Source organism: Thamnophis sirtalis, unplaced genomic scaffold, assembly GCF_051295495.1.
Source record: "Thamnophis sirtalis isolate CommonGarterSnake01/CBP01778 unplaced genomic scaffold, rThaSir2_p1.2 scaffold_4, whole genome shotgun sequence".
Lineage (NCBI taxonomy): Eukaryota > Metazoa > Chordata > Lepidosauria > Squamata > Natricidae > Thamnophis > Thamnophis sirtalis.
In genome coordinates, this window is record NW_028261384.1 from 86,553,086 (window position 1) to 86,579,514 (window position 26,429).

The 26,429-nt window shown below is 39.5% G+C and overlaps 1 protein-coding gene across 1 annotated transcript in view; it reads right to left on the reverse strand.

The window, feature by feature from the left end:
- CNTNAP1 (contactin associated protein 1) overlaps positions 1–21,757 on the reverse strand; it is a 51,109-nt gene extending 29,352 nt beyond the window's left edge. Inside the window, exons 1-6 of the mRNA XM_014072850.2 lie at positions 21,626–21,757; positions 19,774–19,872; positions 17,824–18,017; positions 4,951–5,098; positions 4,164–4,367; positions 220–404 (exon numbers count right to left, since the gene is read on the reverse strand). Of these exons, the coding sequence (XP_013928325.2) occupies positions 220–404; positions 4,164–4,367; positions 4,951–5,098; positions 17,824–18,017; positions 19,774–19,872; positions 21,626–21,701 (906 nt within the window). The 5' untranslated portion in view covers positions 21,702–21,757. The remainder of the gene's footprint in view (positions 1–219; positions 405–4,163; positions 4,368–4,950; positions 5,099–17,823; positions 18,018–19,773; positions 19,873–21,625) is intronic.
- Positions 21,758–26,429: the final 4,672 nt, after the last annotated feature.

Genomic DNA, 26,429 nt, shown 5'->3' on the forward strand with positions numbered 1-26,429 from the left:
ACACAACTTAGCTGGAAGTTAATTAGGTTCCTGATTTTTAATGGCTGCACATAGATCATGTGGTCATAATGAAAGACAGAGAATATAGGGTTAAAGGTCATTAAAGTTCACAGCAGATATCATCTCCATGGAAAAGTGGAGAGGTATGTTTCAGTTGGTTTCAAATTTCATATCCCAAATGAGCATTATTGCAGTGTAAATTCTTCCAAGGCATATCACCTCTGTGTCTAGGTCAAGCTGCTCAAATTCCCCATTGATGCGGAATTGCAGAATCTCCCCATCCAGGCTGAAGTTGACATATTTTCTATAGCGATCAAGGCGAAATTGGTGCCAATGTTGATCATCCAAGAGGCTCCCCAGCTTCATTGTTGTCTCCCCTCCGCTCATATTTAATGAGCTGTTACCTGATGGTAGAAACCCATATTAAAAAATATGACATTAGAAATAATGTCAACAAATACTAGATTCTGTCTGATTCACTGTAAAGACATACTCAGATTAGATAACCATTGATTATTCTTACCTTATGGCTGCATTTGCTAACTACCAAATGTTGATTTGATTTTAGTAATATTTTAAAATATTAAATTGATAATACTTATATGGAGTACTAATTGAATTAGTTTTATATAGCTTGTAAGTCATCTGCTTTTTTTAAAATTCCCTTTTCTCCCCTTTTTCTCAGTGCTATTTTCAAATAGCTGTACAAACAAAAGAAAAGAAGAGAAATCCTGGGGCATTTCATTTCTAAGACTTTGCATTTCTGTCTAAAAAAATCATTAAACAAATGTAGCCTTCAGTGAAAGAGTACTTAGGGATAAGTGCATCATTTCACAACTTTAGGCAGCACTAGCTAACTCACTAAAAAAAAGCTGTATGTTAATTCAATGCCAATTTTCTTTAAACAAACTGCAAAATTTCAGCATTTTGCCCTGATATGAAACTGGAGGTGTTTAGAGAATACCTAGTCAAGGTCATTATATCTACCTGCCTTTATTGTAGTACCAAAAAGTACTCACAGTTTTGCTGTCTGTATGCATAACTTTCACCATTTGGAACATTACGAATGAGATTCCCACTATTTCTGCTTGGCTAATCTGACCAATATTCAAAGATTAAACGAAGTCTAACTGGCAGTATAAGAGAAAATAAATTTGCACATGGGAATAGAGTCACAAGTCAAGGAAATATAAACCAAGTGCATATTGGAAACAATAAAAGGAAACGACAAAGAATTTTAATATGCACTGGCTGAGGGAAAGTGCAGAGGTTCTAAAAGTTCTCAAGACAATTTCCTTGTTCCTATATTTTGGTGATACATCACCCCCACATTCCGTTCCTGCATGTAATGACATTGGCACATGGTGGTTGTAGGGAGGCTTCCTTCCACTATTTGATTAATACTTACATAAAGTTATTTTCACACTCTCCGCCCTGCCTTTTGGCCTTCCCCCAACACAACAATATTAAAAATTGTGATAAATCATGTGTTTAAATAGGCTATCACAATTAAATGGCTTGAACACACTGAGTTCATACTGCCTGATTCCATTGTTACAAAGAAGAAGGCAATAAGTTACATGTTGACATGGAATATTATATTCTGTACACACTTTAACCTGAACACCTCTGTTGGACCTAGTAGGTACTTCTTCCCCCAACCTAAGCAATAGGCGTAGACTAAGTAGCCAAAAAAAGATTCACTTCTATTCCTTCATTCATGGTATGGATGGCTTGTTGAAAGGAGGTAAAAGGCTAAATTGACCGGGCATCAATTCCCCTGGAGAAACAGCTAGCCTTTGGGGAATTCTCCCTAATGTCCTTTGCACCTTGGAATGAAACCAATTATAAACTCTACACTTAGCTAAACCCAGGTCAAGCCCCTTCTTTACCCTATTTCCTTCAAATACTACCAATAAAATCATAGTCTGCCTTCTACTTATTCCGACTTTTAACTCTTGTTCTGAGTATTGATTTCAGTGGAATGACAAAGAGTGAAATGTGCTCTGAGGTTTATCTAGTCTTTACTTTGAATCTTTACACTGAATCTTCTCAACATGGATCTTTTAGGTGTATTAGTACTCTCCCAATTACTAAAGTTTTCAAATTAAACCGGAAATTCTGGAAGTCACAATGCTGATATAGCTCTAGTAGTGCATGAGACCAGAGAAAAGATGCAAAAATGTTTAAGAGGAAGAAAATGAGTCTTTAAAAGAATTAAAATCTTAAACTGATATACTGCAAAACAGAGAATTAGCAGTAAAAAAATATAGTTGGGATGGAGTCCTAGCCTGATTTTTTTGGGATGGATCTAATATAAGCCCTACCCCAAAAATAAGGCCTAATGAAGTGGGTGTCAGACCTGGAAACCATCTTTTACCTTTTTGATGGATAACTTTGGGGGTGGCCAAGACAGGAGGCAGCCCTTCCCCGAATATCTCATGGAGGCTCGGCCTGTTAATTGCAGCCTGCAGTTCAGCTGAGCAAGCAAGGGCTAGGAGCTGATTCTCATTTTGTCTCTCTGGGTGCTTGGAGGTGTTTCCAGACACTCTTGCCAGACGCAGCCCCACCAATGGCGCCAGGCAACCTCGCAACCAAGGGCCTCTCTCTTCCACAGCTCACCTTGTGGCTCTGGAGCAGGAGGCGACCACAGTTTGCACTCCACCAGGCCTGGAGCTCGGATCTTGCTCATGCTGCTGCTACAAAAAGGCAGAAACCCATGTGGCATGGAATTGGTTCCCCCCCACCTCTGCCCAGCTTCTGGACCTGCTGCACTTGCTACTTCTGGCTTTGCAGGGCCTCATCGCCCTCCTGGCTGGGCTGCAGGAGCCTGGTGTGCAGGAGCCTGGTGTGGGGCAACTCAGCCCAGATCTCCAGAACACCTACCCTGCTGCTGGCCTGCCAGGGCCCCTTTGCCAGCAGTCACACTGCCCTGCACAAGCTCCATGGTGGACCTACAGTAGGACGGAAGATGGAGGGGGCGATTGCTCCTTCCTCCTTTGCACCCCAAAAACCTATCTTCCCTGCTGCCAAGCCCTCGGCCTGCACCCCTCTCGCTTGAGCAAGATGCGCAACACAAAATTACCCGTTGAGGCCTCCTATGCAAAGCTCTGCCACAGCTTTGGAGCAAACCTCCACCCTTCCTGTGCAGGATTGCAAGTCTGAAGGCTTAAGATGGAGCATTTTTGGGATATATGTCTATGCTGGGCTCCTCAAGGAAAGGACAATTGGCAGAAAAATCCCTCTCCCTCATTTTCCTGCAGATTGTTCTTTTCTTGAGGAGCCCTGCATAGACGCACATCCCAAAAAATGCTCTCTCTGAAGCTTCCAGCCTTGCAATGCTGCAGAGGGAAAGTGGAGGTTTACTCTGAACCTGTGGCAGACCTCTGTAGATAACATTTCTGAAATGTTAACATTTAATACCTCCCTCCACAAGTCTTTCTCACAAGGAAGGAAAATGGAGGGGAGGTAGGGAATTCTGGCAGTTGAAATTCACAAGTCTTAAAGTGGCTAAGTGACTGCCCTTGCTTCTCCTGGCCTAGCGTGGGCTCTTTGCCCTCCTGGCAACGCTGCTCTCGGCTGCCCTGCTGGGCTGCTCCTGCCTGACATAGTGAAGGCCGAGGCATGCCAAGAGCTTGGCCCATTGCAGCGGGAAATCAGGCAGTGAGATGGAGAGGGCAAGGCCTGTGGTAGCTGCGCTCCCACTCCTGTCAGCCCCAATGCTCTCTGACTCCTGCATGTCCCAAAAAAATAAGACCTCCCTGAAAACAAGCCTAAGTGCTTATTTTCAAGCCCAAAAGATAATGAGACCGGGTCTTATTTTCGGGGGAAGAGATTTGGTGGGTGTGCTCACTGGTTTTGAAGTCTACTTGACTGTAATCTCAGGTTGATGTAATAAAACAATGCACAGTTCCCATGACTTCATTCAATTCCCCCCCCCAAAAAATCCCCCAAAATGTTGCTCCGCAACTCCTTATTGTTTGGGATAGAGATATACACCACAATTCAGAAGTACATTTAGCCTCAATTCAAACTTGAAAGAAAGGTGACTGCTTCTCTTCTGACTTGCTTATCAATTGTATCAACCATTTTCCTCCCCTTCTGGCATGTCAACAAAGAATCCTGGCATCTACCCAGTTCATGCTTCTTCCTTCTGATCTCACCAAGACTTATGCTCAGAACCAGCTGGGCTTGCTGAAGTTCCACACTGATGTAATCTCCCTGAGATCCTGCCGCATACATTAAGATGCCCTCACGCTCCATTGTTTTAAAGTTGAACCCAATTATGTCTTCCGTAGAACGAACTCTTTTGCTGCGAAACTGGTAAGAAATGGCATCATCCCCATCAAAATATAAGATTTCAGAATCTGCAGGAAAGAATTAATATATAGTTATCACAAGTCAGGTCCTTTCCCCAAATGACCACCAGCTCATCATAATAATCCCAAATGAGACCATTTAAATCCAGGCCAATGCTAAGCTTGCATAGCTGAAATTTCTGAAGAGGCTGACATCAGGGATCACGTTTTCCCTGTTCTCCACAACGCAACACCATTTCCTGAGTCCCATTTGCTCCATCTTATTTGGTCTCACTCTGATCAAAACACCCCACTTGGAAAAATACAACTTGAAAACAAGTTACTTCCATCCTTTTTTTCCCCTCTCAGAGCTTAAAAAGAAAAATGGGGAAATAAATCTGGCAATCATAGTTCTCCCTCAAAATAAAAGGCTGAAAAAGTGTCTCAATAATTTATCCACATATATTTTTGTATTTCTGCCGTAAAAGACTCATTCTAAGCGATATAAACAGAAAGACAAGCATTTCAAGTTCCACTTGCATCCCTCTCACTCCATTTTTATGAAAAGTGGGGGGGGGGGGTTGAGAATAAATTTCTGGTTTCTATACTTCTATACTATAATAAGGACATTATTCTCAGCAGAATTACTTACCATAGTAGCATCCATAAAGGCCAACTCGTAAGCCAATAGTGCCCTGCGGATTCCAAGCCACAGGAATGATCCGGAGATAGCGAGCCAAAATGGGGTAATGTAGGTCATGACTGACCACACCACTAGAATTTACGTTGCCAAAAAATGTCTAGGTCAGAAAGAAGAAAAGCAAAAGTTGGAAATGCTACTTGGGCTAAGAATACTTGGTCTTTTAATATTGCATAAGTAAGAATGGTTTTCACAAATGGGGGTGGGGTGGGGCAATCCGAGACCAACAAGAGATAAGAAACAACACATAAATTTCACATTCCGTCTCTATCATCCCACTTATAAAAGATATGTATAGTCAGTTGGGGAAGGGCTTATGCCAGCTCTTATAGCCAGGCACAATTTAATGCAATGAACTAGATGAAACAAAATTCTCACTTTACGGTATCTCCTTATATAATTCATTCCCATCACAAAAGTCTTTCACGGGTTTTAAAATAAGTTTTCAATATGTATTAAATTTATTATAGCAAAGGAACTGAATGTGTTTGGGGTTGAATAACTTATTTTAATAGATATTAGGTAAAGTAAAAAACGTAAGGAAGATCTATCTTCAATTGCCTTTTTCTTCTGAAAACTATCTAACAGCAAATTAATATTAATCATTTGCTTTGAGTTTAAATGAAAGTTGAATTTTTTAGAATTAATCCTCTCTGTTAGTCTCTTCACACACAAATTAACAAAAACACTGTTTCAACACGGGAAATATAGGAATGCATACATATGTGTGAGTTGCATGAATGCATACATATGTGTGAGTTGCATGAATATACATTTACATATGCATGTGTGAGTTGCATGAATATACATTTATATCTACATATAATCTAAGAATGCAAGTCATCATCCATAGTTAAAATTCTAGTCTGTACTCATAATATAATATTATATAAGGATTTTTAAAACTATTGCTTTCTGAACCACCTATAGTGGACTGACTCATAATTACATTAAGGTTCATCATGTTAGGGGTCTATGCAATGTGAGAACTGGATTGCATAGTCTTTAATTTGTAATTATCCACCTCCATTCTGAAGAAGACCAAAATCTGGGGTGATGGGTAATATTAATCTAACTACTCCTCTCCTCCTTTCCATTGTCCCTTCCCTATCATTTCTTTTCTTTCTTTCCCAGTTATCTATCAGAATATAGTTACGGTAATTTAATTGCTTTAGTGATAAAATTAGTTCAATTTATCATTCCAATTTATGATAGTTTTCCTGATGTATTGTTCACTCATAAATAAATATTTTATTAATCGCTTAACACTATACATTGTTTTTCAATCTTTCCAACTTTAAGATATGACTGGGTGGGGAATTCTGGAAGTTGAAATCCATCCACCTTAAAGTTGCCAAAGTTGAGAAACACTGACTTGATATCTTGCATCACTATGAAATATTCAGCAAACCATGATTCAAAATTCCAATCAAAATGAGAATCTTGACTCTGTAAAAAGCAGGTATAAAAGTTTCCAATATTTTTTCTTGCCTGCACTAAGTAATGCACTAGGGAGCATGTGAGTCTGAACCCACTGTATATTGTTTCCGCTAAAACAGGAGAGGCTTGTTTCCCACAAGAATAAGGAATTTCATCCTGGATTAAAGGCCCCTGGGCAATTATTGGCAGAATGAAGTGGAACAAAGTGTCCTCCTTTTCTTCCTTTTCCAAGTCTTGTATCAAATAAGTCAAAGGGTTTATCATGTTTCGCTGAATAAGCCAGGTTTGGCTGGCTTCATATAACACCAAGCTATAAATCATGAACTTCAACTGCTGCTTTATACAAAATGCTAAGCTAATGTTAATGCATGCCTGGGATCTATATCTAAAATAGCAGAGGAACCTAAATATGTTAATTGATAGGTCCATGAACATTTTCCCCCCAGGTTTTTCAGAAAGGTTTAGGAGTTCTTTTAAACACACACAAACAATGTCTATGGAGATCCTCAGTCATCCAGATCATGGTTGTCCCAAAGGTGCTTTTTCAAGAGGCAACTGGACTCTTTTGGTTTTTCTTCAGAAGCCGAAGAAGCTTCTTGGATGAGAAGGAAAACATCTTCAAAGAAAAACCAGAAAGTTCAGTTGTCTCTTGAAAAATGCACTTTGGGACACACACAAACAATACATACAAACCATGTGTTAAGCCTGTTTTATAACTTGAATCACAGTTTCTGTATGTTTTCTATTTCAAAGTGATTGGAAATTATTTTAAGCTCAATCTGGAGTGACATATAGGTAGCCCTTGATTTATAACCATTCATTTAACGACTGTTTGAAGTTACAATGACACTGAAAAAAGTGACTTACAACCAGTCCTCACACTTACAACCACTGCAGCAAACCCCATAGTTACATGATCAAAGTTTGGGTACGTGCCACCTGTCTGTATTTACGACAGCTGCAGCCAGCTGGGAACATGAAATCATCATTTGCGACTTTCCTAGCTGACTTCCGACAACAAATTCAAGGGATGAAGCCAGATTCACTGAATGACTTCATGATTCTCTTAACAACTGCATTTAATAATTATGTCCAAAAAAGTGTCATAAAATCAGGCAGAACTCACTTAATAACTGCCTTGTTTAACAATAGAAAGTTTGGTCTCAATTGTGATCATAAATTGAGGACTACCTGTATAGTTCTGAAGTCTTAATTTGCCCACCCTCGTACTTAATAAAATGGTGGATGTGGGATTTGTAAACTTTGTAATGAAATTTGACCCTAACCAGCAAAGAATTCTCCGTACATCTTGCCAGAAAGAACTAGAAAACCAAAACCCAAAAAAAGTTACTAGGTTTCCTTATAGGGAAAGGAGACTACGATTACTTCACTCAGGCAGAAGCATGCCAATTTCTTGTTGCATCCTTATTTTATTTGTGTACCTTATTATTTCTCTTCTTTTCTTTTCCTTTTTGTGTTTCTTTTCCTTTCTTTTCTTTCTTTTTCTTTCTTTCTCTCTTTCTTTTTTCTTTTCTTTCTTTCTGTCTTTTTCTTTCTTTCTGTCTTTTTTCTTTCTTTCTTTCTTTCTTTCTTTTCTTCTTTTCTTTCTCTTTTTATTATGCTTTCATTCGATTCCCAAGCAACATCAGAAGCAACTGTAAGTCATCCTTAAGAGTACATATTACAGTATTTTCACTCTTATTTTGACACAGGATACAATCTGATATCTGTCAGTGACATACTCAGGTGACCTCAAAAGGAGTCCATCACTTATTCTCTCTCTCTCTCTCTCTCTCATACACACACACATACACAAACACACCCTGCAGGCCCTAAAAACTGTCTTCCAGACTCAATCCACTTTGACAAGCATGAGAACGTTGTTTTTTTTTCCCAAATTGGACTTACTACCCTGTACATGCCTTATCTCTGAAGCAATCCCCAGCTCAGGGAGCTGTGGGCAGCCTAAACAGTAATTAATTGATGGTGGTAGCAGCTAAGGGAGGAAGGCTACATAGGAAGTGGGAGATGGAGGGGCATCCCTATAGCTGACACCTGTGGCCCAGCATGTTTTTGAATGTTTATTGCTTTACACTCTTGTAGAAATCACTCTTATAAGAAGCATTCTTCTGTATGCTGTATACAGTATGTAGCATCATATGCCAGCATTCTGCCTATACTAAGATAGGGTGCATCTACTGTTATTTGTTTATTAAATTTGTTTGCCACTCATCTTGCTTCAAAGGGACTCTGGGTAGCTTACAACACTAAAAACAATAAAACCAGAAAAGATATTTCTAAATATAATACAAATAGAATTATTTAATAATCTTATAAATAAACTACATTCCTTTTTATTATTACTTTTACAAAAATTTTGTCCACATAATAAAAATATTAAAATTAAAGAAAAATAAGTAAAACAGATTTTTCCCTGACCAAACTAGTCAGTTTTGCCTTTCTCATTAACTCGGTCAATTGTATAATCCTATCTTATTCTTCCAGTAAAAAAAAATGCATTCTAATTGTTTAAATGACAATCTGAGGCCACCTTGCAAAGGAAAAAAACATGGTATCAGGCATCTAGAGCAGAATTTATAGCAGAATTTCCTTATGAAACCTGAAGGTCTGCAGTTTTGAGATTTAGCAAGATAAACATTTTCCACTCCAAAGGTTTGCTAATTTAGCAGACTTATTGATGGCCTGAATAGAAGCAGAGGTTCTCCTGCTGAAACACTGCTACCAGACTGAATGCAAAAAGAAAAATCCAGCTTTGTTTATTATTTAATTTAATTACTCCAAATTACCCTGATTGGTTTACATGCTTGAAAAGCAAGAACAAAACAAATTAGGAAACAAATCACAGCCATTCAGAAGGGAATAGAAACCAAATCAAAATAAAAGCCACATCCAACCCATCAGTCACCCTGTCCCGCAGCCAGGTTTTCAAAGATTTTTAGAACATCACTTGGTAGAAGTCATAGAGATCTATGGGGAGTGGGGGGAGAGGAACAGATATCACAACAGAGAAAGCACATTTCTTGGGCCCAATAAAACACATTATTCAAGCACTCTCCTTTGTGCCATGGGGCCAGAAAAGCAGAACATATTTTGAAACCTTCTGCTTTTGGTGGACTTTCGACCACCATCTGACGGCTGTGACCAGGGGGGCATTTGCCCAGGTTCGCCTGGTACGCCAGTTGCGACCCTACCTGAACCGGGAGGCCCTCACAACAGTCACTCGGGCCCTTGTGACCTCTAGGCTGGAATACTGCAATGTGCTCTACATGGGGCTGCCCTTGAAGAGCATCCGGCGACTTCAGCTAGTCCAGAACGCGGCCGCGCGAGCGATTGTGGGTGCACCTCGGTTCGCCCACATAACACCTATCCTCCGCGAGCTGCGCTGGCTACCTGTTGATCTCCGGGTGCGCTTCAAGGTGCTACTTGTCACTCATAAAGCCCTCCATGGTAGTGGATCTGCATACTTGAGAGACCGCCTCCTGCCAATTACCTCCTTGCGACCAATTAGATCGCATAGATTAGGCCTCCTCCGAGTTCCATCTGCCAGTCAGTGTCGACTGGCAACCACATGGAGGAGAGCCTTTTCAGTAGTAGCTCCGACCCTTTGGAACGATCTCCCCGTGGAGATTCGTACCCTCACCACCGTCCAGACCTTCCGCACAGCCCTTAAGACCTGGCTAGCCCGTCAGGCCTGGGGATAAAGATAATCTGTCCCCACCCGAATGATGAATGAATGTTGTTTACTATTTTACTTTTATGTATTGTTTTGCGTTTATTGTCTTGTACCCTCCCTTCCTTATTTTATGTAAGCCGCCCTGAGTCCCCTAAGGGAAAAGGGCGGCCTATAAATGCTAATAAAATCACTAAAATCACTAAATCACTTTTATGATGATGCTCTTCAAGACAAAATTAAATCATGAGTAAGTTTGCTTTCACTAAAGAATACTGCAACTGGAGAACCTACTATGCCTGCATAAGGTGGCTGAGTGAGAAAATTATGAGTAGATTTCTATGACTTTATAGAAATGAAATTATCCAGCACATGGTGAATGGAGGTATCCCAAAGAATGTCAACCTGGAAGAAGTTATGCAGATGATAACAAAGCTTGAGAGGGCCAGGGGCAACCCAGGGCTAAGATTAAGAAATTTAAATGAGCACTAGCCACCCAAATTAATTTGAAAAAGGAGGGCTAGTAAGAACTCAGGCAAGAAAAACTTTACGTCGTCATTACGGCACTATATTCATCCGATTTAAGGGCATGAGAGATACTTATTGGGCAAAAGATGCATAAAAGGGGCAGGATATTTTGAGAAGATTGCTAAGTGCTATCAATGTAAGAATATGGAAGAAATTGTGTTGTATTTGAACAATGAGAGAAAGTGCAGAAAAAAATAGATCCAATGATCACTTATTTGGGGGAGAAATTGTAATGTATGTTTCTACAAACTCACAGGAAGCATCTTTGTAAATCAATGACTGAAAGATATGCATTAAAAGCTAAGTCAAAAGCTCATAAAGTTGTGTGAAGAGGAAGAAAGAGAAACAGAAATACCCAAGGAGTTTACTTCTAGGCAAAAGGGGCTGAAATCATTTTTAATTCCACAAGAAGATTAATACTGCATTTGAAAATGATTCAGGCAGATACCTCTAATTCAGCGGTGAAATTCAGCATGTTCTGACAGGTTCTGGAGAACTGGTAGCGTAAATTTTGAGTAGTTTGGAGAACCAGTAAATACCACCTCTGGCTGGTCCCAGAGTGGGGTGGGAATGGAGATTTTGCAGTATCCTTTCCCTGCCACGGCCACCAAACCACGCCCACAGAACCGGTAGTAAAAAAAATTGAATTTCACCACTGCTCTAATTCATTACATTATAAAGAGAAGGAAAAGGAGGTAGAGCACAATCATACTTGCAAGATCATGCTATAACTAGCCAATCTTAATTTAAAAGTATGTTTAGTTTCCTGCGGAGTTGATTTCCCGCCCTGATTCACCTAGCGAGGCTGACAAGAATGGATTTAGAATCCATCTATAAATATTTCTAGGGCTTGCTTCATCTCCTATTACATTGCCTGTAGATCAAGCAGCAAAGCTTGATATTGCCAGTAATACTTTAGAGGCAGTACTCAAACAATATTAAAAATACATGCTACTGACAGTAGAGCAATCTTATGGGCTCAGAGGCATCTATTGCAGCGTCCTCGTGTGTCATGAGGAAGTAACTCTCCATGGTGCTAACAACCCTAAGTTTCCCTCCAATAAACTGCTCCCTATATATTCTATACAGCTAGAATGCCATTGCTGTGATTTACAAAGTAAAGTCACACTAGAGTAGATGTACTAAGTGTTGGCTGGCAAAGCTCAAAAGAAGAGTCTTTTCTGCTATGGCACTACCTTATGGCACTTAATTCCATTGTTCCACTTGAAATTATACTATTCCTTCCTGGCCTTTCACAAGGCCCTAAAAGCTTGGGTTTATGCCTGTCCCTGATGCTTCAAAAGTATGACTGAGAACATACTTTTTATTTTGTTTATGGATATTTTCAAGTACTCAGCTTTTATGTGTTTATATTTCATATTTCATATTTTATTTTATTTTTAATTTTTATTTATTAATTGATTCAATTTCTATAGCTGCCCATCTCAGTCAAATGACTCTGGATGGCTTGGTTTACAATTCTAAAACTATAAAACAGTTAAAACAATAAAAACAAATATTTGTTTTACTCTATTTTATTGTAAGTTGCCCAGAGTCACATACGTGTGATACATGGCTATAGAAATCAAATTAATAAATAGGAATGGTTGAAACACAACTACAGAACAGAAACTGATATCCACAAATAACATCAATGCTCAAGAAATATGTTCATAGACCTATAAAAGGAGAGAGATATACTTGTAATGAAATTCTTTTACATTTTGGAGATGCTGAGGTGTTTTTACTACTTAATGCTTCTTCTGGACTCTGGTAGATTAGAAAAATCCAGATTTTCCTACGTGTTCTTTAACTCCTATTGAAAGCTTTCATTTGAAGTATTGTATTTTGGAATTTCTATTACTATCTAGTTGCTCCAAAAGGAAATGTCTGCACTCCTTGAACTCTAGGAGAGAATTTCAGTTTTCATGGATTATGTGTTCATCTATAGTTTTACTGAGGATTAACATGACCACAGATTGTTTGAAGCAACAGTTCTCTAGGATGAAATATAATCTTCATGCAAAATATCATCCAGGCAAAACATTTGTAGTAAAAGATGCTTAGTTTTTAAAAGAAGCAGATATGTTTTGTCCAGAGAAACAAACAATATTAAATTGTATATAAAATTATTATCCGTCACTTGCACCCAGCACTGATTTTTTTTGCCTATCACAGGCAAAGCCTAGTTCTTGATGGTGTCCAAATTATTATCTCTACTGGGATATTATAACTACCAGAAAAAAATGTCATGAGGCCAGATCATTAAAACAGAGAGTATGCAACACTAGAGTTTTGATAGTCAAATCAAAGTTTTAAAATATTTGTAACTGGCCAAGATTTTTGCCAAAAAAATAATCCTCATTTGAAAAGAAAAAATCACTGACAATCACACATATGCCAAATAGATCCTAGATAACAAATGAAGCTGTTATTTATGAACTTAAAAGTCGTAGTTATTATACATTATGTTTCCAGGCATCTCAGTATTGCAAGTATGGACAATCTTACAATCTACATAATAATATCATCATCATCATAGCCATTTTCTGTCCACTGCGAGATAAAGACCTCTGTCACATGTTTCCAACCAATATGGTCCTGAGTTTCCTTTTGCCAATTGGGCCCACAATACTTGCTGATGTCATCAATCCATCTTGTTTTACATCTCTTTCCTGGATGCTTTTTATCAAGTGGGATCCAGTCTATGACTGCTTTGACTACCTGCCATCAGTTCTTCTTGCTATGGAACCACCCACACAAGCCCCTTCACCTTGTTAAGGCCCTGATCATAGAAGGAGACACTATATATTGGCTATGTAAATGTTTTAAATAAAATAAAATAAATTATAGCTATGATATGCTTTTAAAATACAGTAGCTAAATGGGAAAGTTTTGATAATCTCTTAACAAGTAGTACCCTACATGAAAAGCATTTGCAATTTGCAGTGAAGCATCATTTTACTCCCATTACAACCAACTCCCATTATCCACAATCTTCAAAGTTTCTTCTCTCACAGGAACATGCATTCTTAGTTCTATTCTGTAATAAAGCAAGGCCCATCCATGTCATAAGTGCAGCCTGCTACAACCAATGATTGACAGCTATAAATCTAAGTTATAACTTTTGAAAGAATGTATTATTAGACTGGTTTTAAGAAGCACTATGTCAGGTCTTGCCAATTCCTGCCAGTTCTCACCATCAAAGGCTAGAGAGGGGAAGGTTGGACAAATGGTCAGTGTGTGTATGATGGAAAATAGGGAGGAGGGAATGAAAGATGATGAAGATCAGAGAAGCCTGTAACTGACTTGTATCAGAGGCACCAAGGCCATGCATCCCAAGAAAGGAATGTGAATTGTCCACAACATCTCAGTATTCTCATAACATCTTGGTGAGCTCTGATTGGCGCAGCAGGGATTTGTCACAAAAGAAAGGGGAGAAGGGAATCTTTTCTGTATATTTTTCATGTGAGAAACTATAGAGTTAGCTTGACTTTACTGCAACCAACTTCCTTAATAAAAGAACTATTTGTTTCAACCTAATGGAGCTAAGAGTCTTTCTTTCCTAAGGGACCATATTGGGGCAGGTCTGATACTTTGTACAAAAACAATCCAATGGTTCCACTTCAGCAACAATCATGGAATGTTTAATTTGCAAAATTGTACCCAAAAAATCCAAATGCAAATTAAATTAGATCAGAAGGATTTGTCATAATAGTAATTAAAAAGAACAGTAGCAAAAAAACCTATTGTGAAGACTAACAAAAGTTCTATCAGGAAGACCAAATTAAATGTGCAATTTCAATTAAGTAACAGCCCTCACATTTATAGAAAAATCCAGAATGAACTGAGATACATTTGCCAACAGATCAAGTTAGCATCATCCAAAGAAGACAACATTTGATCTCCTGAATCAGATTAATATTCTGTTGGGTAATGCAAAGCTAATAATGGATCATGAGAATCACTGAGACAGAAGAGAGAATGACAAGTGACACAGGAATGTAAACACAAGCAATGAAAGTTCCAATGTTAATATTACATGATAAAAATATCTGTGGAATAGATGACATTAGAAATGTATGTACAATTTTAGTATCGCCCAGGATATTGTCACTGTCTTCAACCTAGTGGTAACATGCCATATACAATAATTATATGAAGTATATATAACCTTCCTATTTTCAGGATGATACACTGACTTTTAAATCAAAGAGTCAAATTTTACCCATTAAAAATAGGGCTATGGGTCCTCTAATGTTCCTAATATACTGAGAGAGGGAATATATATGCAAAAGGAAGGTTAAGCCAACCTTACAGTGACATTACCTCAGCCCATGTCTTTGCACCTTTCAGAGGAAGGGGAAAAATAATTTTGAAACTTGCAGTGTGACTAGGACTGAATGATGAAGCCTTAAAGATTTGTTTATAGATAAGATAGGGAAACAACGCTTTGTATTTTTGGTGAAAATGATAAGCTATGATAGCAAGATTAAGAAACATGGCAAGACATTAATTTGTGGGACATCATTTCAAGGGATTTAAGATTAATATTTTTAATTTGTTGCTTCTACCATAGTAGTTCTTGATCCAATTAAATTTTCTTAATTAAGTTTCAATAATGAAGTTTTTAAAAATTGTTTATAATGATTTTTCCCTATTTTTAGAAAAATATTGCAAGAATATTGTGTAAAGAATTATGAAATAGATTTACTAGTTTAAAGTATGTAGTTCTTGATTTAACAGTCACTTAACAACCATTTTAGTTACAACAAAAATTTTAAAATGGTACTTAGATTCAAACATCCCCCCCAGTTACATGATTGCATTTTTAGGTGCTTAGCAACTGTCCACATTTTCAGCTATTGACAGCATCCCAAGCAGGGGTGAAATCCTCCCATATCATCCCAGTTCAGCCACACTGTTAGGGACAATTGTCCTTGGTTCTGCGAACTGGTAGTAAAAAAAAAAAAAAAAAAAGCTTCAGAGGATTGTGCAGCTCAGCTGTGAGCCGCGTGATCATCGGAAGCTTTTTTCTGCTTTTAAAATGCTTTAAAAAGCTTTTTAAAAAGCTTCCAATGATGACGCAGCTCACAGCTAAGCTGCACAATCGTCAGAAGCTCTTTTTTTCACTTTTTAAAGCTTTTTTTCACTTTTTAAAGCTTTTTTTCACTTGAACTGACAAGGAAAAAATGCTTTAAAAAGTGAAAAAAAAGTTGGCCACGCCCACCCTGTCACATGACACTCCACCACCAATCCACACCCACAGAACCAGGAGGGGGGAAAATTAGATTTCACCACTGATCCCAAGTCACATGATTATAATTTATGTCTCTATTTTTTACTGGAAAAATGGCATTTAGCTCCAATTTACAGTAAAAAACACAAAACACAAGACAATGGGTTCACTTATCAACCCTATCACTCACTTAACAACTATCACAAAAAAATGTCATAAATTTGGTCACAACCACATGTTGACCATCTTAATGAACACCATATGCGTAATTTGGGGTTCAGATCCTGTAATAAATCAATGACTACCAGTATATAATTATTGTTATAGTTATTTTTAGTACTTCTTTATGGGTTTTATTAAGATTAAAAGATGAAGTTTTATTATTTGTAACAGATAAAAAAATGATATGTGATAAGGAAACACTTCCCCATTTTTCCTTTTTTTCCTTTTTGCAGTTTGCTTTGTTTTTTCTTGTTTATATTTTCCTTAGTTTGCATTAGATTTTTATCTAATTTTAATTAAATTTAATTTAGTTTAATTAATTAGTTGAATTAAATAAATAAATAATCTAATTTTCAATTTTAATCCAAAATATTTTGAAAACAAAATAAAACATGCAATCTCAATCCCAAAAAATTGTCTACTCTGTTCTGTGTGGCATTAAGCCAAATTCTATAATCTCATTCTGGAAACAGAAAGGCAGGTTACAGTCAGTCTGGTACAGCCATTTTATTGAATAGAACCTGGAAGGAGAGCATTAAACAAAATAAAAATGTTAAGCTTAACTGATTCAAATTATGTATCTTTTGATATACATATCAAGTGGTATGGATAGTGCTTCTTCCTCCAATTTGTTCCCATAACAGTCCTGTGAGAAAATTGGCTAATAAATATAGACTTCTGTGATGGAATCTCAACTTGAACCTGGGTCTCACTTATTTTACCTTTATAATCTAACCACAATATTACACTGTAGTGTAACTTGCTAGAAAAGCACTGGATTGATTATAAACTATAGCTCAGATTAACAGGCAAATTGAGTGACCTTTTTCTTGAATTAATTTTAAATGCTTGTACAATTTGCATGCCACTTTCTGCAAAAAATTTAAATTACACTACATGGTTCCCCAACTGACTAATTTTTGCAGTCACTATGGGTAGCTTTTCTACTAATCCGGATTTATTGCATCCAGCCAGGCTGCATAAAACAAATAAAGGGAATTGTAATCTCAAACATATGCAGGTTATTAGCTTTCACATCTTCAGGTAATGAAAAAAAAACACATTTTATACAATTAACAAGATTGGCTATATACATTCTATCACAATATAATGTCTGCATGTTTCAAATTAAATTCATACCTCATCAGAAACTAAATATTTGACCCTTGTGCCACAGAAAGACCCAATGAGCCATCTTGGTAATTCTGGTTATAACAAAATTGCTAACATTTTTAAAAAGCAGAACAAAGCAAAATAGAAAAATGTTTTAACATTAAAAAGCATCTTAGTCTAAGTCTAGGAAGAAAACAAGACAGGGAAATGACACTCCCCAAAAAGCAGACAAACAAATAGCAGACACAATAAATAAAAGGTACAATAAGTAAAAGATGTTTAAGAAAAGGATTAAAAGTTGGAATACAAATATATGTGAAGATAAGAAATTAGAAGGGTATAAAAAATAAAAACATTACTGCTCCTGCGGCTTTAGTCCAATCCAGATTCATTTTCAGTCAAACATGATGGAATATCATTTTACCCTGGAATGCCACAGAATATCTCTGAAGGCAACCAGTTCATAACAGAATTACATCCCTGCTTGGAACAAATGATGAATAAATGCATATGTACAGGAATATCTGGAAGTTATACTGCATGCCACACCCCTTTCTCCATCTGAGGACAGAAGCCACAAATTCTCTCTTACCCAGTTGCCCCCCTGTTGGAAATAAGGCTTCCAATTGCTGGGATGATCACCATAGAGGACAATGTAGCGGGTCACCCAATTGTAGGTATTGAAGGTCCCCTGAGTAGCAATGGTTTTTATATGTGCTTTCCTTGTCAGATCAATCTGGAGCCATGGATGCTTGTCTTGAGGATCTGGTGACCAACCACCAGCACCTGTACAGCATAATATAAATAGGGAGATACAGAAGAAACAGCTTGGAATAGAAATAGAGAAAGCTATATTCCTGATACAGTACATATATGCTGCCATTCAAAACTCTCTGCGTGTTTGTGCACTCTGAAGAATTACCCACCAACACAATATCCCTTACCTAGAAGAGCTCAGAGCAAACACGAAATTCTACTCCCCTGTTTAGCAGCACAAATAATGTATGAGAGACCAATGAAAATATATAATATATTGCTTTTATTTAAAAAAAACAAAAACAAATAGTTGTGTCCATCCAATCCAGCAAGCCCCAATCTGGAGGATGGGGAAAAGTTTGGAAGGACCTTCCTGGATTTCCACCATGTGCCATGGAAGTATGGTGTATAGCTATGATGGCGAACCTATGACACGCATGCCAGAAGTGGCACTCAGAGCCCTCTCTGCTGGCATGCGTGCTGTCGCCCCAGGTCAGATCTCCATGGCGTTTCTTTCGTGAGCTTCTGTTTCCCTGTGAACCACGAAACAGAAGCTCATGAAAAAAAGATCTTACCTTTTGCTGCACTGCCGGTGTTGGGATGCCCTGCCTCCCACCGGCCAGCTGGTCTTCAGGTCTCTGCTGCGCATGTGCATATGTCCGTGCATGTGCACGCACATGTCCATGCATGTGCATGTCCACACATTTCTGTGCATGCACATGTTTGCACGCATGGGTGCACCTTTCAATTTGGGCATGTGCATGCGCACACAGTTTGGGCACTCGGTGTCTAAAAGGTTCGCCATCACTGGTGTATAGTGAAGTGCCAAAGTCATCATTATCCACAATGAATGACGTCAAAGACACCATTGTCTTAACCCCATCAGGTTCTGGAAAAGAGAGTCATGGCCACAAAGTGATTCAGTTCTTGTCTGGAGGCTCTGGGTCAATAGCAGGCAATCACAATGTAATGATTGATCAAGTATGCTGGTATCTTCTGCTTGACTGCTCCTGCTGTAAGCAACGCAACTAACCAAACCAGAGAACCTTCATCCATGGCTTGTTTTTCATTAATTCCAGACCATGATGCCAGGTTCACATCTCCTCACAAGGCAGATTTGCAAAAGATTTGTCCTTGGTTTCCAATTCAGGCTTTCTAGGAAAACAATGGAGCCAGTTTAGTATAGTGGTTAAGGCATCAGGCTAGAAACTGGAAGGTCATGAGTTCTAGTCCTGACTTAGACACAAAGCAAGCTGGGTGACCTTGGGTCAGTCACTCTCTCTCACCTCTAGGAAGGAGGCAATAACAAACCACTTCTAAAATCCTGACCAAAAAAAGCAGCAGGGATTTATACGGGCAGCTGCCAGGAGTCCACATTGATTTGAAGGCACACACAAAAAAAGAATAGCCATACATCTCAATCTAGGCATAATGCTAAAAAAATTGTAATTTAGAGATGGAGGCTCCCTGATTTGTTTAGCTAGGCCCAATGTCAGAAGAAGCAAAGCAAAAGTAGCTAGGAAACAACTGCTAGGAAATTGTTTTTGGAAACCATCAATCCTAAAAGGCTATATTTTTGTCTTATTATCATGCTTCACTAGCCCTATGTGGATTTTGACTTTTGCACATATATGGAATTAAAAGGATAGATTGTGTCATCATGCTCTGCTTGTGAACATCCTTTGAACTTTCTGAAATTTGTAATATGGAATTAATTTAGCTGTAGTTAAATGTTAAACTAGAGAGAATTTGGGGGGAGGGCAGGAATTCTGCCTGTTGAACTTACCATAAATCCGACCAAATGTAGCAGCACGGAAGATGCTAGAATGAGAGGATGCCCCAAGGTTCCAAACATAGAGAGGGCCAACCAATTCATAATCACAACCTACAGAGGAAAGTAGGAAGAAGTCATCTTTCTAGCCAAGCCAGGAGCCAGCTAGGTTGGGAGTGGTGAAAAAAACAGGCTGTAGGCAAGATTGGGAAGTTAAAATCCCAGAAAGTGGCCCTGTGTTCCACTCCCATATTGCTGCCAAGAAAAATACATAAATGTGTCCATGCAATCAGTAGGTGTCAAGCTCAACTTGAAGGAGACTTCACTTTTTAGTCTGTCATTACATTGCATTAGGGTATAGATTTCCACAAGAAAAAAGCATGCTCCATATAATACTTTTTTGAAGAAATAAGTGGGAAGAAAACCAAAGTAATTTGGTGTAAAAGCAAGGGTTTTTGGCTGTCAGTCATGGTGAAACAACACAAATATAACAGCAGGCTGAAATTCCATTCGGCTATTCAGTACTGATGCTGTCCATCGCTCCCTCCCTCTCTCCCTCCCTTCTCTTCCCCTAGTTGTTTTTCCTTGTCCTCTCCCACTGCAGAGAGTGGCTGACACGCCCTTGCAGGCTCCGCTCTTGTGGGAGAGCAAAATGAGGAAATCTTTTCTCATCCCTCCCTCCTGCTCATCTATGAGACATCAGAACAAGTAGGCAGCAAGGTGTTATCATGGAGAGAGAAAGAGAATAATGAGAGATGAACACATGTGAGGGGTTCAAGCAAAATGTACAGTAAATGAAGGACACAAGTAGGTGGCCATCTGATCCTTCTGCCACACTCTAAAAATTTGCTTGAACTGCGTAGAATCAAGTCCTCTTCTGCAAAAATGGACACAGAACTCTCCTTCTTCCATCAAATCCCTTGAAAGTGAAGTAATGCAAAGTCAACAGATGCTTGGTAAAGGGAAGAAAAGAAATGGTCCAATAATGTTTACCATTTTGCAGAGTTTGGGGAAATGAGAAGAAAGAGGATGGAAAAGGGAAATTGCCACCCAAGGCTCAAGAATTGGCCTAATACTTCAAAAGATCCTTTGTAACCAATACTGATAAAGAATCCACAGCCCTCTTTACCAAACCAAGTTATTTTGGGATTAGTGCAGGTGATGGAAATTATAGCCCCAGGCATTTGACAGACATTACTTGCTGCAAAAAGCCAGGAGTCGAATAGAAACTGATAAAAGGTGTGCCCCAACATTCCAGGGATGATTTTCAGGAGACTAGAGTCTTGCAAAAACCAGGGTCTTTATCTCTTGTAAAAGAAAGGGGAGAGTGAGGGCAAACCGATATAAAACCCTGGTCTCCTGCAGATCACCCCTGGAATGATTTAGGGCACACCGTTTATCAATTTTTATTGGCACAGGAGAGGACAAGGTGAAGAAGCAGCAATACTGAAAAAGCCTCCAGGCCTTTCCTAATGTTTGACTAGAATGTATCAACCTCATTCCTGAGTCCCACTCGGTCAGCAATCAGGAATCCTCCCCCCATTTACCCGCCCCGAGATCAGGCTCCTTGCCGAACTCTTTGACAGAAGAGGGAGGAAGCCAGTCGTTCTTCAAGGGAAGCCTCAACCGTATTTCGGGTCCCTTCAGCAACCTAGCGGAACAAGGTCTTTGAGGAGCATCCCCCAGCTGGCGCAAAGGCAGCATCCCCACCTGCTTCAAATGCGCCGCAGTCACCCCTGCGCTAGGGAGAGACGCCCGAGGCTCGTACCCTTCCCCATTGCAACATTTCTTCCTCCCCGCCCGGCCCGACCCTTGCTACCGCCGCAATGCAGCTAAAAGCAGATGCGCCTTGTCCTGGGACACTCACGCTTGAACCAGCTGCAGTTGTAGAGATGAAGGGAAGCCGCGAAAAGCAGCATGAAAAACTGCCGGCTGCCACCCATGGTAAAGCTGCAACGCCGCACGACTTGCTCCGCTCTCAGACGCCCGGCCGCCTGGCCACTGGCCCACGTGTGCTCCGCCAGCCGCCGCCTGCTGCCCCGAGCAGCCAGACGCGCGCTCCACTGCGGTGGTGCGCCTGCGTATACCTACCAAGGGATACCTGGGGAAGTAGGCTAGATGGCGATCGAAGAGCAGTTTGCGGTGGCTCAGATGCTCTCTTCGTCAGCATTATCTTCGAACCAGCCTGTAAGGGCTTATTCATAATATTTATTTCATGTACCATTTTTCTCTACAAAATTAAACTTTTCCAGCGCCTGTGTAAGGCGCCGAGCTTAATGCTCTCCCAGTAAGTTGCAGTTTAACTGTCATCAGTCTAATCACTACAGTATTATATTTGGAAGCAGAGTATTATGTGGAAAACTGGAAACCTTCTATATATTTTTGCCTTGCCTTTCAGAGAATTGCTCAAGGTATATAGAGCCAGTTTGGTCTCGTGGTTAAGGCAGCAGGCTAGAAAGCAGGAGTCTACCAGGTCAAATCTCACCTTAGATGTCAAAAGTCAGCTGGGTGACTCTGGACCAGTCACACTCTCTTAGCCCAACCCACCTCACTGGATTGTTGTGGGAACAATATGAGGAGGCAGGTGTGTGCAGAATGTTCACCACCTTGAGTTTATTTGTAAAAATAATAAAGGTGGGGTACAAATTAAATTAATAAAAATAAGTTGTGCGTCTGCCTCCCATTTGCCTCACAAGTCCTGCGGGAGAGAATGAGAATGACCTAAAATTACTTGGTGAACTTCTATGGATGCATTAGGAGTTGATGCCAGTACAAAAGCTCAACTATTATCTGGTGTACCTTCACCTGTCAACTTAACTCATTATTAATTCATTGAAAATGATAACATAAACATGTCCCTCCTGACATGAATAGTTTAAGCGAGAGAGTATTTCAAAAATTAACAAACCTTCAAAGCATTCCACCTGGGAATTTTGAAAACTTTATACTGATATCCCTTCATTATTTCACATGTAATTAATCATATTAGAGGAGATTATCTAAAAAGAAAGGTGGGGGAAATCATACGTAAATCATACTCTTAGGTATTCAATTAACTGATTCTTCTATCTATCCCGTTGCTGTTATTCTTTTCCATCATATTCCAGGCCTTATTCTTTATAATGAAATAAAATCCAAATCATAATGCGAATGTGTCACATTAATATTTACTTTTAAGAGGCCAATATTAATGGAGAAATATATTCTTCATAAATCCAAAGTGCTTTCTTATAGATTTCCTACAATGATCAAAACTTGTAGTCCTGGTCAACTCATTTGAATTTTTAGCATCTTTAATGTCTCTTACTTACTTATTCATTCATGACAAATACCCTTTCCATTTTATAGATAGAAAAAGCTATGTCCCAAAGGTGCTTTTCCAAAAGACAACTGGACTTTCTTGTTTTTTTCTTTGAAAACATTTCACTTCTTATCCAAGAAGCTTCTTTGTTTCATTTCAGGGGAAAAGTCCAGTTGCCTTTTGGAAGGCACCTTTGGGAAAAACATGACCTGGATGATTGAAAATCTCCACAGTCAAACAAAGTCTATAAAGATGTTCTATCTGGCTGTGTACACTTGAGTCATCATGGTTTGTTGAGTTAACCTAATTTTCTAGGTTTATGCAACACAAAGGATCATTATTTAAATATAAAAGTTCATGCAGCAGGCTAGATTTAAAATATGTTCGCTAGTGTTGAGTATGCCATGGAAGTCCAGTCATATTGATATACTAGTAACTTTCAAACATGATCCAAAAATGTACTCAGAAGTAAATGGCACTTACTTCTGAGTACATTTTTGGAACATGTTTGAAAGTTACTAGTATATCAAGTAAATGCCACTGAAATGGATTGGATTTACGACAATTGAAGGGATTGCAGCCTTCAGTTGGTTTTGCACACTGTGCTAAGCCATGTTTTGTTTACATGTGTGATCCAAATTGAAATTTATTCAATATAGGCAATCTTCAATTTACAATTTCCATTGTTAATCAAGGCAGTGTTAAGTGAGTTTTGCTCATTTTACAACCTTTTTGGCATAGCTGTTAAGCAAATCACTGCTGTTGTTAAGTGGATCATGTGGTCATTAAAAGAAGCTGGCTTCCCCCATTTGCTTGTGGGAAACCATCTGGTAAGATTAAAATGGTGATCATATGTTTCCAGAACAGTAAAACTGTTATAAAAGCATGCCAGTTGCCAATGCCCAAATTTTGATCATGTGAACATGGGGATGTCACAATGGCTGTAAGTGTGAAAATCAGTCACTTTTTTCAGTGCCATTGTAACTTTGAACAATTACTAAATGAATAGTTATAAATTGAGAGCTACCTGCAAACCACATTTATTGTGAATCACAGTAGACATTTATATCATGATAAACTAAAACTGAAAGTCTATATATGTGCAACATATGAACCAGTGATGGGATAAAAAAAATATTACTACCGGTTCTGTGAGCGTGTCTTGGTAGGCATGGTATGGTTTGGTGGGTATGGCTTGGTGGGTGTGGGTTGGTGAGCTTGGCAAGGGAAGGATACTGCAAAATCTCCATTCCCCCCCCCCCCGCCTCACTCCAGAGGAAGGATACTGCAAAACTCCCATTTTCTCCCGATTAGCTGGGACTCGGGAGGCAGAGAATAGATGGGGGCAGGGCCAGTCAGAGGTGGTATTTACCAGTTCTCCAAACTACTCAAAATTTATCCTGCCAGTTCTCCAGAACTCACATTTTCCCTTCATCTTATCATCAGTCTTTTCTATCTGCAAATTGAAGAATTAGGACTTAAGCACATATTGTAGATGGATCGGTATTTCTTTTTTTTGACTGAGATAAAACTATACCAACTAGCGTGAGAAAAAGTGTTGGGTACCTAGAGGAGGGTAAATAGATGATGCCAGTGACATGCAGTCAGGGGAGGCAGAGGAGGCAGAGCCTCACCACTGTCATCATGAAAAGAAAAAAAATGTAAAAGGAAAAAGGCTGAGGTAGTTGCTGTCAGAGTCACAGTGGACGACTCTGCTTAGTGCTTAACTGTTTAAAAAAGCCTCTAAAAAGTGCCCTCTACAGGGGGAGGTGGGAGAACCACGTGCCTCATTTAGTCTGACTTTATGATCACTCGAGCAGAGTTAAGCAAGGGTTAAAAGCCGAAAAATTCCTTAAGTAGATGAGGCACGTGGTTCTCTTGCCTCCTTCTGTAGAGGGCGTTTTTTTAGAAGCTTTTTTAAACAGTTAAGCAGAGTCATCCATTGGGGACTCTGGCAGCAGCTAACCCAGCCTGACCTCAGCAGCTTTTGCCTTTTTCCTTTTATATTTTCATGATGGCAGGCAAGAGCAGAGTTGAAATCCTCTGTGATTGTGAAACAGCTGGAAAAGATATATGGGTCGAAGTGAGGGGGAGGAATTGAAAATTAATGTAATTTGTAAGTAATTGTAAATAATTTGTGTGTGTGTGTGTGTGTGTGTTTGTGTGTGCATATACGTGTGTTTGTTTCTTCACTCAAACAAACTCTCTCTCAATTTGAGAAGAGAGGGAAGGGGGTAGGAGAGGCAGGGGGGCAGCCCGCCAGCTTTCTTTCTCTGTGTCAGGGCACCCTGCCAGCAGCGGCGGGTTGTTTATCTGCTTCTGCTGGCGGGCGGCCGCTTTCTTTGTTTTGCAGCAAAAGAAAGAAAGTGGCTTTTTCCCACCACGCCACTATGTCTGACATAGAGGCAGGGCGAGCAAAAGCCATGTTCTTTCTTTTTGCCCACCCCGCTGCTATGTCCAACATAGAGGCATCCCGCCTCTATGTCGGACATAACCGCGGGGCGGGCAAAAGCCACTTTCCTTCTTTTGTGCCTCACCAGCCATAAACCTCACCGCACGTCACTGGATAATGCATAAGTGACTCAAGATTGGAGAGACAAGCAATTCTTGACAGAAAGATAGTGAAAGGAAGGAAAAGACATCGTGCAATTATAATTGGCTTTCGCTGTTGTCTGCTTTTGTAAATTAATTTCAAGCAGAGAATAGAGAACAGCCTCGAGTTTTCTATGCAATATTGTACCCTGCAACATAGAGTTAGATATTCAAAAGTTACTTATCAAATTAGAATATCTACAGTATGTTATTAAGAATTATGTCTGAGTTGCTGACCTTGAGCTGGGATGGCAAACCGCAGGTTGTACACAGTTCCCCTTTCTGTGGGCACGCAAGCCATCGCCCCAGTTCAGTTCTGCTGTGCATGCACGCACACCTCCTGCCAGCCAGCTGGTCGCACATGCAAGGCACATGCAGGAGGGCATGCATGCATGAGAGGGGGCAGGACACGTGCAAGGGTGCAAGCATCTGCAGAGGTGAGGCACCTGCACATACACAGGTGGGCAGGGTGCATGCGGTGGGGAGGCATGGTGCATGCATGGGCCTGCATGCGCATTGCGTTTTGGCAGTTCGCACGTGCTTTGGGCACTCGGCCCAAAAAAGGTTAGCCATCACTGCCTCAGAGTTTACACTATTCCTCCAACTTACAGAAGAATATTGGTTCCCGAAGGCCAAAGGATTTATGGAAGTTAAGTGGTAAGTAAGCAGGATGGCTAAAATTGAACCTGGACTTTATGATAAAGGAAGCATGTACTGTAGTAAATGTGGCGAAAATCTATTTTAAAACCTTCAAACAAGTTAAAGAAAACGGATGACA